General features: G+C 45.9%; 1 protein-coding gene and 2 long non-coding RNA genes across 6 annotated transcripts; 1 reads left to right on the top strand and 2 right to left on the bottom strand.

Moving 5' to 3' along the window:
- Positions 1 to 780: 780 nt before the first annotated feature.
- On the top strand, positions 781 to 5,718 carry LOC123080108 (protein root UVB sensitive 6). Of its 2 annotated transcripts, none has more exons than XM_044502988.1 (14): positions 781 to 1,258; positions 2,006 to 2,104; positions 2,181 to 2,294; positions 2,656 to 2,727; positions 2,844 to 2,954; positions 3,069 to 3,188; positions 3,371 to 3,472; positions 3,550 to 3,622; positions 4,099 to 4,179; positions 4,260 to 4,324; positions 4,418 to 4,519; positions 4,613 to 4,792; positions 4,929 to 5,217; positions 5,305 to 5,718. In XM_044502988.1, the coding sequence occupies exons 1-13, from the start codon at positions 926 to 928 to the stop codon at positions 4,995 to 4,997; spliced, it is 1,521 nt and encodes a 506-aa protein (XP_044358923.1). In that variant the 5' UTR covers positions 781 to 925; the 3' UTR covers positions 4,998 to 5,217; positions 5,305 to 5,718. The 2 variants fall into 2 exon arrangements, with proteins under 2 accessions (XP_044358923.1, XP_044358922.1); XM_044502987.1 differs by having other exon boundaries at positions 4,929 to 5,224.
- Positions 5,719 to 6,149: 431 nt separating this feature from the next.
- On the bottom strand, positions 6,150 to 11,317 carry LOC123080110 (uncharacterized). Its single transcript, XR_006438236.1, has 2 exons — positions 8,303 to 11,317; positions 6,150 to 8,101 (listed from the first exon to the last, which is right to left on the bottom strand). It is a non-coding gene; the product is annotated as an uncharacterized lncRNA (long non-coding RNA).
- Positions 11,318 to 11,989: 672 nt separating this feature from the next.
- Positions 11,990 to 16,205, bottom strand: LOC123080107 (uncharacterized). Of its 3 annotated transcripts, XR_006438235.1 has the most exons (4): positions 14,872 to 16,013; positions 14,581 to 14,798; positions 13,973 to 14,222; positions 11,990 to 12,344 (listed from the first exon to the last, which is right to left on the bottom strand). It is a non-coding gene; the product is annotated as an uncharacterized lncRNA (long non-coding RNA). The 3 variants fall into 3 exon arrangements; XR_006438234.1 differs by having other exon boundaries at positions 11,990 to 14,222; positions 14,872 to 15,991; XR_006438233.1 differs by having other exon boundaries at positions 11,990 to 14,798; positions 14,872 to 16,205.
- Positions 16,206 to 17,795: the final 1,590 nt, after the last annotated feature.

The following is a 17,795-nucleotide window of genomic DNA, read 5'->3' as shown; positions in this document are numbered from 1 at the left end:
TCTCCCTCGTAAACGTCCAACAACCACCGGCGCAGGGATCCCACAAACAACCATTGCGTGTATTGTCATGGTAACTCTCTATGTCCGTTGCGGTTCGCGTTTTTGTTGTCACACTACCCACCATGTCGGCATGCGCCGATAATCTCTCCCTCGTAAACTTGCAATACCAACATATTGATCATAGATAGAACACCATCCCGAGAAACGATCATTGCGTGTAAAGATAGTGGCGTTTCAACTTCTCGTGTCTGTAGTGTTCACATTTTCGTGTCATACTAGATAAGCATGCTGACGTGCGTAGATAATCGCTTTCCCGTAAATTTTGCAATAACCACCGACGCGTGGATTCAAGTAACAACCTACCAGCCATAAATATTCATTATGTGCAAGAAAATATGTTTTCAATCGCTGATACATATGTTGCGTTTCATGCTTCCAATGACACAACTGGATAACCACGCAGGCATGCGCCAACCATCTTTCCCCGTAAACTTTCAATAATCATCGACATGTGGATGTCACAAACAACCCTACCCCGCAAAACAGTCATTGCGTGTGAGACAATTGGTTTTCAACCGTGTGCCCGTAGCAGTTCGTGTATCCGGCGCCACACCGGACCACCACGTTCCGACGGCCGGGACCGGGCTGCCCCGCCGTGAAAGGCAACAAGTAAAGTGGGTGCACGGCGCTGGTGCCCCTAGCGGAGCAAAGAGAGACCTCTCCCGGTCTATAAAACCTTTTCTCTCTCCGCTGTCTGGTCTCTCACCTCCATCTTGGCATTTCCGCGGCTCCGCCAATATAACCCTCCGCCCTCCCTTTTCTCTCTCCAACCACTCCGCCCCGCCCCGCCTCCCTGTCCTGTGCGCCCGTCGCGACAACCATCTGACTAAGCAGCGCCCCGCGCTCGCGCTCCGCGCAGCGGCCCATGGCGCCGGCGGTGGGGATCAAGCGGACCGCCGCGGCGCAGGCCGTCACGGTGCAGGCGCCGCCGCCGCCGCCCGACGCGCGGCTGGTGCGCGAGGCCGTGCGGACCTCCACGATCGCCGAGGCCGTCGCGCCCGCGGCCCTGGAGGCGCCCGCGCCCGCGCTCGAGGGCTTCCTCTGCCTCGAGGAGGTGGAGGGCCGGCGGTGGAAGTACGTGGTGGATGCGGCCCCCGGGAAGGGCAAGGGGAAGGGCCGGGGCAGGGGCGGGTCCGCCGTCCCCCTGGGGGCCTCCGTCAGGGCCGTGCCGCTCCAGTCGCCGCTGCCGCCCGCCGAGGTGAGCCGTTTGGGTGGAATTGCCGCGTCCCGTCGTCTTTGCTGCTGTTGGTTGTGTGTTTTTGGTGTGATGGCTCTCCTCCGCGTTAGGTTTCCTGTTTGATTTGGGGGAATTGGTTGTGGATTTTGGGCGATTTGGTGTGCGCAAGGCGTGGCCATCTGCGAATTGTAGATTATTTGTGCAGCTGCACAATGTAGATATGTTTTTTTCTTCTCAGGATGCACGCTCTAATTCTGCCCAGGAGTGTACTGACTCGATACTTTCGAGGCAGTTTTATTTTATTTAGGTGAAACCGGGAGAGTAAATTGTGTCGTACTTCCAGGACTGTGACTTTGTTCCTGTACAAAGTTATTTTAGTCCAAGGTAGTATTGTTTTCGCCGTCAATTTTTGGTTGGGACTAAGGTAGTTTCTAGGAAATTTAATATTGCAGTGGACTACACATGCCAGATTAAGTTGATTGCTGACTGAAAGTTCTTTTTGGAATTATTACCTGTGGAAGTTGTCCTCTTCAGTTTATTCTCATCCTTTTTAGAGAAGAAATTGGGATTAATGGAATTCATTTTGGAGTTAAGTTGTGTAGCAGTTGTTTTCAACTACAGTATTGAATAGAGGATTCTACATTGTTATGTGAAGATTAAAGTGCTGCGTGGAGAGTTGAAATCACTCCACATTTATGTTCTATCTCTAATAAAGTACATTGACCATACAGGTTTGATAAATAACACCATTACACACTATGGCTGCAGGAAATAATGGCGTTTGTAAGATCGTATGTTGTGCCTGAAGGGTTTCCAGACAGTGTTACTCCTTCATACGTCCCATACATGACCTGGAGAGCTCTCAAGGTACAGTTTAGAACTTGTGTTCAGTATTCACTGTCTTGATTCATATGTATCATGCTAAGATATGTTCGCTGTTCAGCATTTTTTTGGTGGAGCAATGGGCGTGTTCACAACAAGAACCTTGCTGAGCTCCGTTGGAGTCTCTCAAAGCAAGGTTACCCCGGGTGCCATTGCTATCAATTGGATCCTCAAGGTAAACAAATCATGTCTATTCAAGAATCTATTTGTTTAGGTCATCATCCTTTCTGCTGATTCATTTTAAGGCAAATCAGAAATTTATTACTCCCTGTGATCCATATTAATTGACGCACACCTAGTACAACTTTGTACTGAAGTTGTACTAAGTATGCGCCAATTAATTTGGACTGGAGGGAGTAGAAGAGTTTTTTGCGATAAACTTCATGAACCTGAAGTCTTATCCTTCTAAAGTTATTGGTCATCTGATAGCAATATCTTCTGTTTGGCTGATATGCTCTTCTTTACTTCTTGTCATCAGAAATCAAGCACATATTATTTATTCTAATCATATAGTTGTGATTGTGGTCCTGCTCCAGGACGGTGCTGGACGTGTTGGAAAAATGCTTTTTGCGCGACAAGGAAAGAAGTTTGACAATGACCTAAAGCAGGTAAAACATTTTAAAGCATGTTTACATTTTTTTTTACCATCTAGTTATCTACTGTACTTTATTTCCCATTTCTTGGTCCCGTGTGCACGACTAACTGAGACTGATTTTTTCTGTAGCTCCGCTTTTCTAGTGATCTCTTGCTGGAGATAGGCGCTGGGATAGAGTTAGCTACTGCAGCCTTCCCTCAGTTTTTCTTGCCTATGGCTTGCGTTGCAAATGTTGTAAAGGTCTGTCCTCGCCAGTTGTTCAAAGTTGCAGTAATTGGATTTCAAGTACATATACTCGACACTGTTTTGAAAGTATTGATGAAGAACTTCTGTTTTTTCATGCAACATTTTTAGAATGTCGCTGCTGTTACGTCGACCTCAACTCGCACCCCAATCTACAAGGCATATGCAAGAGGAGAAAATATTGGAGATGTGACTGCTAAAGGCGAATCCGTCGGGAACATTGCAGATCTGGTAATTATTAACATGTTTCCTTTGCGCAAGTGGCACATTGATCAGGCATGCAACTGAGTTGGCTGATTTACTCACATAATTTGATGGTGTGACCTGAGCTTTTGGTTGTATGAGTACATGATATCATCTGTTCACTTAATTTAGCAGCAATTCTGACATTATTTTTTTGATTTCACATGAAGCTGGGCACTGGTTTGAGCATCTTTATCACAAAGCGGAACCCATCGTTGGTGACTTCATTTGCCCTCCTGTCATGTGGATATCTCCTGAGTTCATATCATGAGGTTCACTTCAATACTTTATTTCTTGGGTCTTGTTGTTCCCTCTGCAAGTCATATGTTGATACCGAGTTTCTTGCCAGGTGAGGTCTGTTGTGCTGAATACCCTAAACAGGGCAAGGTTTACTGTTGCAGTGGATTCCTTTATTAAGACAGGTAAATCACGGATTTCTGCTTTGATTTTTTTTAAATATTATGCTTTGAATTGTTTTAGAAAATGCAAACGTACTTCTAGAATTGTTTATATGGACAAACCACTGATCTTTATCAGTTATATTAATGTGACCAGTAAAGCGGCACTTATATTTGTGAAATGCTTCCTAAAGCGAAGCCAAATACAGTATTAGGCATAGCAAAGTAAGAATTCAAAAGGCTTTAGAAAAGATTTGACAGGCACCAAGTTCCTTTTGATCAATCCATAACCATGGTGAAAACATGAACTTTTGGTGTGTGTCAGCACAATGGGTTGGACATATTCTCTTCTATCCTTGCACTCTCAGTATTGAGCTCGAAACTGCCATATGGAACTTTTAGAGTTTCTGGAAGTTCTAATTGTGGTCTCCTTTAGACGCATCTTCTGTCTTAATTGCGATTTTATGTAGTACTTGATTCTCCAACCTTTCATGGTACAGGGTATGTTCCCTCGTTGAAGGAAGGAAACTCGCAGGAGACGATATTTATTCATCCTTGGCGGCATGAGCCAGTTTCAATAGGTTTGCATTATGGTTTCTTCTGACTGTGGTCCTTTCGTTGTACATGGAATGTTTTTTTACAGTCTGATACTTTCTTTCAGGATCACGATTTGGAGAAGCATTTCAAGAACCCGTTTCATTTGTTGCCACAAGGCCTTTGTTTGAGGTTCATCCCCAGATCCCTGGCCAGTGGCCACTACCAGTATATTTCCTGCATTCCTTCTTTTGGTATGGCTAATACTTCCTATCTTAATTGCAGGATGAGCGATACATGGTTACATATAACCCAACGAAGGATAAAGTATATGCGTTACTCAAGGACCACGCAAAGCCAGATGACATTCTCAAAGCTGCTTTCCATGTAAGCAGCTGTTTGCGTTGCAGTAATTTTGGCTTTTAGGTGTGTTTGCGGTCCCTAATTGTCCTATGTCCTGATAACGACACTGCTTTACAGGCCCATGTGTTGCTGCATTTCATCAATGTATCACATGAACGGAAGAGGATGAGCTCCAATCGATCAGATCACTACGGGAACCCGCACCCACGGAACATGGATTTCCTGGCACACATCGCAGAATCCTGCAAAATTGTGTCATCCTCTTACGGAACATTCAGGAAGAAAGCTAAAGAACAGGTAACGCTCCTTCTCTTTGTGATAAGTGTGCTATCTACTATCTAGCACTCCCAACCACTTGGACATAATTGTGACAAGCCGCTTGATTGAAACCCTCGGTACATGACTAACCACATTCCTTTTCCTTGCATGTCAGGGTTGGATAATGTCGGAGTCACTTCTTAACCCTGGGAAGGCTCGATTATGCGTCACGAGACCGCAGTGACTTCACTATTTCCATTTACCATCGACTGGATGATACCATCTCTAGCTGTTATTCTAGCTTTTTCGACGAAGATGGGACATGATGCTGATGAGTTGTTGGTAGCTGAACTAACATGTGTTGGAGCCCGGCCTAGGTGTGAACCAGCGAGCCTATCATCTCGTGCAACCCCCTAACCGCTGTATCAACTACACCTGCCGAAATCCGGGGACACCAAGAAGCTGTAAGTCGTAAGTTCTTGCCCCCCTTGACTTGCATTTACACCAGAAATCTGTTGTTGGCCAATCATTTGATGCTTGAGACTTGTCAGGTCGTGGAAAAAATAACGCGGGACGAGATATGCTCGCGCCGAGCCATGCGAAGACCGAGGGCGACCTCCAACTGCTAACTGCATAGGAGTAGGTTCCCTAGAGGGACGTATATTTAAGTTTGCTGGTAGTAGCGTCGCTGTGATGGAGAGGACTTGCTAACTGTATGTAGCCTGTTCGTGAGTGGTGTTCGTCGGCTGCGGAGTCGTTTTCGGAATGTAGGAAGAGCTGTTTCCTTTTTTGTTGACCTGCCGTACTTCGGGATATGGTGTTCGACTGTTCGTCATTCACCTTTGTAGGGCCGCTTGTTGTAAGTTGCAGTTTTTGGGATGGAGAGTGTTTTTATGTCGATGCTTGTACATACTAGTACCTGCTTGTTGTTGTAATAATCGGAAGCGTTTTGCTGTTGAGTTAAATTTTGTGTGATGTGTGGTCTGCGACATGGCTGTGGCCGTCACTGACAGACTAGTGTTTTCCCCTCTCTCTGCCGCTGCAACAGCATTTTCTGGTACTCTGCTGCATCTGCATCTGGGTTAGTACGGCCGATGGAGGCGAAACGAGCTGTCCCCTTTTTGGCTGGATCCTTTTCTTCTTCTTCTGAGTACTAGTAGATGTGCACGTGCAATGCACGTGTTGAGAAAGTTAGTCATAACAATGCGATGATTCAGACAATGTAAAGTTACACATAGTTAATCCACGTTGCTAATTACAGATAGAAGAGAAGGTGTTGTATTTGAACCTGAATTGCTACCGAGATATATATGGCTTGGATTTAGCTCTATGGACCCCGATAAAAGACAGATAGTGCAATTCTATCTCATCACGAGCACCTTCTCTTTCACCATGACAGATCACACAACTCTATTTCTTCAAAACCCATAGTAAGACGTGTAGAACAAAGGTCTTCAAGATAGAGCAAACAAAGGACTTAAAGTTGCAAGAAAAAACTCTAGAACACACAGGCAACTCTGGTTCTTCAAAACGTGCCAAGCTTCTATGGTTACAATTGAGAGCGACTATTTCAGGCTCGAAAAGATTTTTTCTTCAGTCAGTTTTTCCTCCGCCCTCCCATATTATGCATCCAACGGACTGTAACCTTCTTCCTGGCACACGAACGCCCGCACTGCAGCCTCGCCGCCCTGGTCTACCCGAGTTGCCGTTGCTGCCACCGGTCATCCCTCTAACCCACCTCCACCCAAACCCCACAACCCGCTGCATGTCCTCCGCTGACGACGCTGGGACAAGTTGCGTCGTCCCTGCCTCCATCCAGGTCCTAGATCTTCATCTTGGAGACGCCACCACAAGTAGTGTCGTCCCCGCCTCCGTCCAGGTCCTAGCTCAGCATCTTGGAATCGTTGCGGCAGGCAGTGTCGCCTCCATCTCAGCCTTAGCTCCATCTTACCTACTTCTCAAGCACATATCGACAAGCTGAAGGCTCAAAATTCCAGTCACCTGAAAGCAGCCAGTAGGCATTTGGACTTCACGTTTATAAGAGAGAGAATTAGGAGTACATATCGACTGATCGTTACTCTCGATGGTGAGCATGTTATTGATTGTGAACCCATATTAGGCTATTACACAGAGGAATGAAAAAAATCACGGAAAACCGAACTATTATGCAATACTTACCTTATCTAACAAAGATATAGAGAGATTGTAGAAAGGGATAGGACAGTTATTTTTGCAAGAGACTTGTTGTAAATTCCTTAACTTAAAAAACAAAAAAGGGTGGTCAACATTCTGGTGCAGACTTCACGATCCCGACTGATTCCGTTATAGCAACATGATATTCCAAATTTTATCATGATCTCACATATGAGCACAAAAATTAAAATAATCTACTCAAATATCCTAGCTCTAGGTAATACTAAGGTTACATTTTTTATCCTACCAAAATTACATAAACCCTTCCTTTCTAAAAAGATTTAGCATCAGGACATGCGTGCGGTCCCCTTTTAAGATATTAATGTAAATCAATTGATTAACCAGCAATACTCCTATTCTTGGAAATTATAGAAATTATAGAAGTTTATTGGATTTCGGAATTGATTTATCTAGTAAATTAAGATCAGTTCCAAATATACTCCCTCCGTTCCTAAATATAAGTCTTTTTAGAGATTCTACTATAAACTACATACGGATGTATGTAGACATGTTTTAGAGTGTAAATTCACTCATTTTGCTCCATATGTAGTCCCTTCTTGGAATCCCTAGAAAGACTTATATTTAGGAACGGAGGGAGTATAATTCAAGCAAAACATGATTTCACCACAACCATAGTAATTAGAGCAGAAGTTCCTATCCAATCTATCACCCCTATACATACCACAAACTTCATTCAAAATACATACTGCCGAGTGCCGACTCAAAACCATCCAATACTCCTAGTCTTATACAGACTGCACACACTCGTAAACCAAACCCTCATTAAAACAATACATCAACCAGCTATACACCCAAATGTATGTACATATATTTGTACCAGCAATCTGTTGCTAGGTGGTACATATATTTTGGTCCAGTGATGCTCAAGACAGATCAGTGATTGCCCCCATCCTGAAGGAAGTGAACCAACTAAGTAGAGTTTATTCTAGTTTTCAATTTAGGCTTGTGCACAGACCAGCTAATGTTGCTGCTCACCTGTGTGCAAAAAACGATTCGCCTGAGCGGCAAAGGTGTGCTTGGATAAATATGAATTATGGCTTCGTTTTCAGCCTTCAGCTTGACTATAACTCTACTTATTCAGTCCGGAAAAGCTCCCGATTCCCCAAAAAAAGTGCACGTGCATGAAACAAGGATCTAGCAAAAAAACACTTAAATACAGTCAAATTCTGAAAAAAAGGAATAAAAGTATGCAGAAGGAGCAACACATCTCTGTTTATAAGAAGTACACAAACCACATATTTCATATTCAGGAAAGGAAATCAAGATATAAACAAGAAAAAGAAAACATAGGATCCATAAACGTAAGATTCTGTAAATTGATGAGGCAGCACTAACCTCATCAAAACTTTTCCCATCATGAATAGCCCGTTCGTGTCTCTCTTCATTGAGCCGTTTAAAGAGTTGTTCTTCTATATGATCGCTATGCATGGCCCTTGGCAGATCTTTAGCCCCAAGAACAGAATTTTGTGGCAAAGGCATACGTAAGCCATGCTCGATCTCCCAAACACAGCATTTAGGGCAAGTATAGTATGCATTTCATTTTATCCAAGCAACACAAGGACAACAATAAATTGGTGGAGGCTAAAAAAGAGGTTCTCTACTTTGCAAAGCTTGCATATGTAATCATTTTCAGTGTATTCAATCACTTGATACTTTAGAACTTTAGCATTGCTCTGTCAAATGATGGAACATAATAAATAGTTTACACTTTGTAGTGCAATAAGCATATAACTGTTTAATATGCTTACACTATGAACAATGGTAATACCAGTGAAACACGTACATAGCTATGAACATGGATCGATCATTATTGTCATAAATGAAACTTATATAAGAAAATTGCAAACAGAACTTCTTGATAGAACATGAAAATAGATCATTGTAGACTCATGCTTCATAGCTATGAAGCACCGGCGTTACGGATACGGCGATAAGGAAATGGGGATACGGTAATTTCAAGAAACAATAATACGGCGGTATGGTGGGTATATATAAATAATTAATAAAATGGTACGTAAAGAAGAACAAATAATCTATGTGCGAGATGACATGAGATCAAAATACTGCCCCTTTCGTTGCCTTCATGCCTCTTTTTATATCATCAATGACTGAATGACCATTAATTTCCTATATCCTCATAATTGAATGTTGTGTATCTCTGGACTCACTCCTTGGCCAGCACAGCAACAACATCAGGAGGACAGCGGCAGTAAGCAACAACATCAACAGGTCAGCAGCAGCAACAACAATGTCAGTATAAAACAAAGCATAGCTGCATACAAGATGCAAGCATTATACAAATATATACAGCAAAGCAGCAGCAGCTGCAGCAGGCCAGCAGCGACAAGCACCCAGTGACAAGCCAACAAGCATGCAGCGTCAAGCACATACAGCACACACACGCAGCCGGCAAGGCGGGAGGACGGAGGCATGGCCAGGCCGGACTTGGCTGAGTCCCTGTGCAAGATAACAAAGTGAGGCCCTTTGCCGGTTCAAGTGCCTATATTTGTCCTAAATTTTCTTCAATGACTTCCTTTTGAGAATTTATAAACTCACGTGTTAATCTTCTCTTTCTTTGGTTTTTCATGTTACAAATACTTTTGGGATGACATCTTAAAACACAAAGACACGAAACTTGAAAAATCAAACCTGGAGGAGGGAGAGCGACCATGGCACAACACCACATAGGCGTGAAAGAAATCTAGCACCGAACGCTTGCCGATGGAGTAGTACTGCTATACAGGTCTTCTCTGAAATTAGTAGTACTGATTACTGACCCTGATTGATGTAACATGTATTGACCTTGATTGCTGGAATTAGTAGATAATGGAGTAGAGTAACCTTCTCTTGCTCTCTCAAGTGGAGCATATGGAGAATCAGTACAGCCCAAAAAGAAGTAAAGCACAAATTAGATCGGATACAAAGCAAAGCAACCTGCTCCGCTTATAGAGGAGGATCTTTTACTGACCAATGCAAATTAGAGAGTGAATCATAGGGATCAACAAATCACTGATGGCTCGGTGATTGCTCGCACCGGCTGCACATGCCCAGGCCAGGGCCTAACCGGAGGAGAGCAGTTACCTTGCCGGCGACGGTGCGGATTTCAAACCGGCAGGGGGAAGAGGGATCCGCGCCGCCGCGCCGCGGGCTCGTGCGTGGCCTCGTTCGCCGGCGGCCGCCACACATGCGCCCACTTCGTCCTTTGGGAGGAGACCGGTGCGGCCGGAGAGGCAGGGGGAGCGGGCGCCGCCGCGCCGCGGGCTTGCGCGCGGCCTCCATGGCCGACCCAAAAGAGCTCGACCACGCCTCCCCTTGTCTGCCGGCGGTGGCCGCACTCCTTACCGGCTCCGGCTTCCAGTGCACGCCGCTCCGGGCCGCTCTGGAGGTTGTCGCGGGGAGAGTGCCCGGGAGGTTGTCGCAGGGCAGTTCGGCTGAGGATTGGGGGTTGCGTCATTGTGGGAGAAGGGAGGAGGCGGCGCTGTTTTCCTCGATCTGGGGAGAGAAAGAAGGATCGGGGAGGCACGATTCAGTTGGAATCGGCCTGAAAATTAGGGAGCTGCCAGCGGAATCAAGGGCGCGATTGTTTCCCTCGTGCGGGCGTGGGAACGGCAGAGTTTTCGTTCGCCCTGTGAACATGTCCTCTTGTTTAATAGTAGTGTAGATTACTTAAACAGCATTCGGACTTTGAAATCTCAGCCGGCACAATATGCAGGATACAATCAGGTGGGGCATAAAATCACATCTTACAAAGTTCATTGCTAACCCCGCGCTTTAGCTAACTTGTGAGCAGCTCCAATAGCAGAGCGCCTAAACCAGCAAACCTGAGCCTCAAAATAACCCAGGCTTGATCCCTCTATGATGGAGCTCGTCACCGACCGCAAGACCATTACGCATCACAAGCCACATGTGTACTTTGACCTCGTTTGTAGCATGAGTGTCCCAAAGGGCCAGCCATCCCCTGTGCTTGCTGACCGACGAGGAAGATCCCGTCCGTCCGCTCTTCACTCTGTTCACAGATGCGCTGATCTTACGGTGAATTGGCCGTTTTTGGTACAAGTCCATGCAATATAGCCATTCGTCCCCAGCCCGCCAATAGCGGTTTACCTTGGCATCATCACAGCTGAACATGTGCGCCAGCTTCTCACTGTCCCAAGCCCAAGCCGTGTCGTGTGCCGTGAGAAGGTCGCCAGCATGAGTAATGCCCTGCTCATAATCCTCGCCCAAAGGCCTGAGGCTCCCATTCCTCACGATCCAGTTATCACGAAGAATATTTATCCGGGAACCGTCCCCTATCCGCCTGCCCATCTCGACGATATGGCTCAATGTCGCATTTTCCTGTTGGTCGTTCTGGTCGTTGAGTTATACTATTGGGGTAGTGAGCATGCACGTGCAATGCACGTATAACCATGAGAAGAAAAAAAAACTCCTGTATAAACATACTTTTTACATGTAATACATAGTATGTGGATTCTGCAAAGAGGAAGTTACTTCCAGGGCATGAAGAGAATGGATTCTGGCATGTAGTACTGCTAGTTAACATGGCGAAGAATTATACTACAACACTTTTATATTTCTTTATGGAGGGAGTATTTGTTATCAGACTGATACTGCAAAAGACTTGTCAATTTACATGGAGCAGGGCAGCCTAGAACCAAACATAGTTACTGCTAGTTGTTGCTATTCACAGAGATTTTTCACGGCTTCTGGTGAAGAATGAAGTCACTAAACCGGTGGAAATAAAAATAATAGGAGTGGTTATTTTGGGATGCAGCATTTCTTTCATAGTAAGCTCCGGTGCAAAGTGCGGTTAGGAAATTCTCATTCTTATTTGGTTAGCTTTGGGGACATGTAGCCAATTCATGCACAAACCAGTGACAAGGAACATAGTAAATAAATAAATAAATAAAAGCATATCGCCATATCACATATCATTTGAAAATTGCATTATCTAATTGAACTAAAAGATCTGACCGTAGTGGGACTTTTGTCAAAATGACACATGAGCCATCATCTCATCTCACGGAACCTCAAAATGTTAAAATATTTATATCTAACCATAACAAATATCATTTGAAAATTGTACTATTTGATTGAACTACAAAAACTGCGAGTAGTAGGATACTAATGGACTTATAAAATCGACACGACACTCCTTTACAATTATGATAAACACCTTTTACTTTTGTTTCACCTTTCATATCCCTCGCATGAATGATGAACCTGCATACATTGCCTTTAAGAGAGATGCTTGAAAATGAAGGAAACGGGAAATCTTGAATTTTGTTGCCGACACCATGACTCGTTGGTGAAGATGTGCCATGGCCAATCCAGTTCTGGTATGAATCCATAGTCCACACTTTTCCCTATGATCCTAAGCCTGAAACAGAAAAATAAGGAGTCCATAGTCCACACTTCTACATCAGTTTTGCACAGGACTAACTGGAGCTTGTGCGTGATTCTATTTGATTGCTACAGTAGCAGAGCAAAGAAAATGAATACAACATGAGAAAATCAAATACTTGCACTTATTTACTGTATATTGAGGTGCTAGACATTACACTAAAAATTGTCCAACAAAATACAATAGAAAGGTTGCTCAAAATAAACAGTATGGCATGATGGCATAGAGGAATGTCACATAAAACTATAGTAAGCCCTGCAGTTCAGTTTCTATGATTCTCTAATACTGAAAGCAAGAGCCAAATATCACTGTATAGTTCTCTCAGAGTAATAAAATGGCGGGCTCGCTTCAACATCCAATCTAAATGCATGCGTCTCACTTAGAATTGCTACATGATCAAGTAATTATGCATGTGTCCTTAGTTGTCCAGAATACAGGGGGCTCATGCCTATTAGAAATTGAATTGGCAAGATGTAGAGCCACCTACTTGCCAACACCTTCAAATGTGACATAAAAATACAGAATAGAATCTTCATGAAACAAAGATGCGGACAATACTGAAACAAGAAAACGATCGAGTTTCTAACAGACTCATCCATTCTTCACCATAGGTGGAGTCTTCTCAGTTTTTTTTATAATAATTGTTAGATGCTGAAAGGATTAAGCCATCTTAGTGTTAAGGCCTCTAGGGCATTTAAATTTGGTCTCAGTTAAGAAGATTAGTCGAAAATGATGCACAATCAGTACTCCCATCAGATTTCAAGTACTCTTGAATTAGTTGACACTAAAAATTACTATAGCACAGTATGGATTGGATTCTCTTTTCATTTTGAAGTTAAACTGTTATCAGCATATATGCAAAGGAAGTTCACACAGATGAACAAAAAGTTAAATTTTGTTTGCGAATTTGCTATGTACTAAAGTGCATGCAGTGCACCTATAGAGTCTGAATCAAACTAAGAGCCCATAGTTAATTAGCACCACCACCACTTTATTACGGAAAAAGGTACCACCCAGTGGATATGCCTGCTCTTCTCATTGTATTTGAGTACATCATCTTACCATCCACTCCAAACACACCGAAATAGACTCTGAATTAAACTAATGTCGATAAGCGTGAAGACAGCCTTGCTGCGGAGGAGGGCCAGCTGCATCGTGAGTTGCGCAGCGTGGCGGGCGGGTGATCTACGCCGCAGCGGAGTTGGACTCGGCGGCCTGCAAATGCAGAGGAGGAGGCTAGCATACACAAATGGATCGATGTGCGCCTAGTTGGTTAGTCTTCTGCAACTAAAAGGTGAACTGGATTGTTAGAAATTATGTGAAAATGCACACGCACCAAATCCTAACGAAAATTGCAAGGCTGTTGAAAGTACACAAGATCCAGTATCACACATCAGTTCAACATGAGAAGTAAATACACCGAGTTGAACCGAGGGACATTAGAATAACTACAGACACAAAATTCAGTTTCAGAATTGCAATATATGAACTTAACAGGAATTCCAGTCGTACCACATAGACTTCAGTTTTTGGCACACGGGTATCAAATAAAAACGCACAAGACTTGAAATTGCCTTTGTGAGAACAGAAAGCAAGGAATTTACCGGTGACTCTGCGATGAAGGTGCGGCAGGGCCATCCCGTGGTGTTGCTCCCGACATCAAGCGGCTACAGCCATGTGCCACGCGATAGGCTGAATGGCGGGGCCGACTGACGAGTAACACGAGGGAGGCAGACAAACAGAGCCGGGTCGGGCACCGTATGCCACAGGAGAGGCGAGTGGGCGGGGGCCGAGGCTAGTGGCGAACGGGCCGGCGGGTGAGGCATGGCAAGCGGCAGGAGCCATTTGAACAAACTGTTTTACAAATTACTGTAATGACTAATCGACATATACAAAAGCAATTGACATGAACTGCACAGCGGACTCTGTTCTGTATGTTTCTGAGTAGAAAGGTAACAAACAATCAAAGAAAATGCAATTCTAAGTTAATCCTCACTATTTTTGTTACTATGATTTTTAAGCACAATGCTAACAGGCTACGGAACATACAACTATTAGCTGAAAGTATTTTCTTTCTTCTTCCCTTCACTCCCAAGAGATTAGTGGATGAACAGAGGACTGACAGCAAGTCCCCCATCTGACACTCTAAGCTCAAGCGGCACAAATTCGTCAGTAAAACGCCATAGACACAAATCGAGAAGCGCGTGCTCACCAGATGGTTGGCCAGGATGGCCTTGGCACCCTTCGCCATGAGGAACTTGATGGACAACACGGAGGCGCGGATGCAATTGTCGTCGGTGATGTTCTGGCTGTCGTCCAGCAGAATGTTCAGATCGGCACGAAGGAACACCTTCTTCCCCCTGAGGTCCTTGTCGCCCAGGGTGCCCACGCTCCTCTTGGTCGCCATTTCCCCCTCAGTCTCCCCTTCCCCTGCACCAAATCCGATGCCATAAACATCAGAATAATCTGCAGAGGAACCAGATTCAGACGACCGGATATTTACCAGGCAAGAGATCAATCGGGTTAATGCTAATTGAACATCACATTTCTTCCATTGGAAAGTGAGTTCATGAATCCTTGTGAAGATTTTGTGGGTGTTCTCTACTACACTGAATTCAAAATCTGCAAAAATAGAAATGAATTTTGTTTAAGCTGCAGGTGTGTAACTGAAGAACCTCATCTTATGACGGAGGGGTCACTTATCCGGTGTTGCAGCTGAAGCCGCCTACTCGACAGGCGACTTCTCTGCCTGCGCCATGGCTTCCTGCCGCAATTGGCGGAACGCGGCAACGACGGTAGGAAGGGAAGCATTATCGCCATGGTCTCGACGCGCTCCCTTGGGCTCGTGACGCCCATCGTGGTGGAGATCGTGAAGCCGGCGACGTCGCACGGGAAGCAGAGACGCGTAGAGAGGAGGATCTGGGAGACTGCGGCTGGCAAGGCTTCTGGTAGGGACCGCGGGGCAGGGAGAGCACAATGGAGGAGGTGCAACGGAACCTGGTGCCGCGCGGAGGAACGCTGACAGCTGCTCCATCGCCGGTCGGTTGGATCTACAGCCACACGGCTGATGTCCATCGCGTGGAACTTCTCCCGGAGCTGAGCCGCCTCTGCGTGGTAGCGCTCGGAGAGGGGAGGCCCCGTGGCTTGATGCATGTCCGGGGCGGTTGACTCTGGCCCGGCCGCGGCCGCTGTAGTTGTTGCGCCCACCGCGGCCGCCGTAGTCGTTGCCGCCCTGTTGATAGCCTCAGCCGCGTCCGCCATCACGAACCCCTTTGTAGCCACGGGCGCGGCCTCCACCCTCACGGCCGCCGCCTTGTTTGGCCCGTCCTCGGCCACGACCGTCGTCGTCGTCGGCCCCTTGGTACCCACGCCCTCTTCCACCGCTGCTATCACCCACTCCTTGGCGGCGCAAGGTTGCTGCGGATCCGTTCTTTCTGATCCGGGGCCTAAAGGAAAAACAATCGGGGAGCCACGATTCCCGTGGAATCTATCCGGAAATTACGGAATCGAGGGCGGGGATCGGGAACGCGGAGGAAGAAAATTGGCAGACCATTGCGCGTCTGCTCGGCGGAACATTCGATCTGGAACGTTGATTTGGATGGCAGACTATCGGCGCAATATGAATGATAGGATGTGTTTAAGTTGATTTAATCAGAGGGTTCTGGTTATCCCGTGTACACTTTGTTGTGTGGAGTTAGGAGAGTTTATATTTGCTCTTTTAATAGTAGTATAGATATAGATATAGATAGGTATAGGTTGGCGCAGTTGTGGCGGAGCCTTCTCTTTGAACTTTGGTTATTCAGGCTTGTCTTTGTAGGTTTGTGAGGAATAATGAGGTTTGATTGATGGTCCTTTTATGAAAGTAAAAACTACTGAAATAATAAATCCCGAACGTTCGGATTTTAAGCATAGCAATCCGAACGTTTTTTATGGCAACCGTAGTTGACGCCAGGTGGCAAGTTTAAGAGTGATTCTAAGAGTGGCATTTTTGGAGGCTACCTTAAGCTTATATTTCAGGTTCGGAGCAAGAAATTAACAAGGAAAAGTCATCGGTGTTCTTTGGTAAGCATTGTCCTGTTAGTGTCAAAAATCGTGTGAAGGCTCAACTGGATATTTTCAACGAGACGTTTCATGATTCTTATCTGGGTATGCCTATGGATGTTGGAAGATCTCCCACAAGCACTTTCAAATTTCTTCCGGATAGGGCGCGTCAGAATATCCATGGCTGGTCGGATCGGCCGTTGTCGAGAGCAGGAACTAAAACTTTACTTAAGTCCAAGACTCAGGCTATTCCCACTTTCATTTCGAGTTGTTTCCGTTTGCTGGTAGCTACTTGCGAGAAGTTCCGACAGATTGTGTCTGATCAGTGGTGGGGGCGTGAGGATGGTAAAAAGAAAATGCATTGGCGTTCTTGGGATTGGCTCTCGACCCCTAAATCCCTTTGAGGAATGGGTTTCAAGGATTTGACACTGTTCAATCAGGCGATGTTGGGGAAACAAGGCTGGCGACTGCTGACTGATCCTGGGTTGCTGTGTGCGCAGGTGTTGAAAGGAAGGTATTTCCCGTTCGGTGATTTTTGGAATGTTGTTGCTGCTCGCTCAGCCTCGACAACTTGGCGTGCCATTCTGCATGGCCGAGACCTGCTGAAGAAGGGTGTCCAATGGGGTATTGGGGATGGAATAAGTGTTTGGGAACGTAGTAATTTCAAAAAAATTCCTACGCACACGCAAGATCATGGTGATGCATAGCAACGAGAGGGGGGAGTGTTGTCCACGTACCCTCGTAGACCGTAAGCGGAAGCGTTATGACAACGCGGTTGATGTAGTCGTACGTCTTCACGATCGACCGATCCTAGTACCGAACGTACGGCACCTCCGCTATCTGCACACGTTCAGCTCGGTGACGTCCCACGAACTCACGATCCAGTAGAGCTTCGAGGAAGAGTTCCGTCAGCACGACGGTGTGATGACGGTGATGATGAAGTTACCGACGCAGGGCTTCGCCTAAGCACCGCTACGATATGACCGAGGTGAAATATGGTGGAGGGGGCACCGCACACGGCTTGGAACAATCAACTTGTGTGTCCTAGGGTGCCCCCTTACCCCCGTATATAAAGGAGCAAGGGGGAGGCCGGACGGCCCTTGGTGCGCCCCAAGGAGAGGAGGAATCCTCCTCCTAGTAGGAGTAGGATTCATCCTTTCCTAGTCCTACTAGGAAGGGGGAAGGGGGGAGGAAGGAGAGGGAAAGGAGAAGGAAAGGGGGGGCGCCCCCCCCCCTCCCTAGTCCAATTCGGACTCCCTATAGGGAGGGGGCGCGGCTGCCCCTTGTGGGCTGCCTCCCCTCTTCCCTATGGCCCATGAAGGCCCAATAGTCCCTCCGGGGGTTCCGATAACCCCCCGGCACTCTAATAAATATCCGGTGACCCCC

This window comes from Triticum aestivum, chromosome 3D (genome assembly GCF_018294505.1).
Source record: "Triticum aestivum cultivar Chinese Spring chromosome 3D, IWGSC CS RefSeq v2.1, whole genome shotgun sequence".
Taxonomy (NCBI): Eukaryota; Viridiplantae; Streptophyta; class Magnoliopsida; order Poales; family Poaceae; genus Triticum; species Triticum aestivum.
The sequence above is the reverse complement of the archived record's forward strand: the minus strand, read 5'-3'. Positions and strand labels throughout refer to the sequence as shown.

What these genes read in the sequence shown, in the direction of transcription:
- LOC123080108 (XM_044502988.1), top strand. Translation starts at nt 926, where the DNA reads ATGGCGCCGGCGGTGGGGATCAAGCGGACCGCCGCGGCGCAGGCCGTC. An exon ending in CGCCGCTGCCGCCCGCCGAG is followed by an intron (nt 1,259 to 2,005) that starts GTGAGCCGTTTG and finishes CTATGGCTGCAG; the next exon opens with GAAATAATGGCGTTTGTAAG. An exon ending in GGATTCCTTTATTAAGACAG is followed by an intron (nt 3,623 to 4,098) that starts GTAAATCACGGA and finishes TTCATGGTACAG; the next exon opens with GGTATGTTCCCTCGTTGAAG.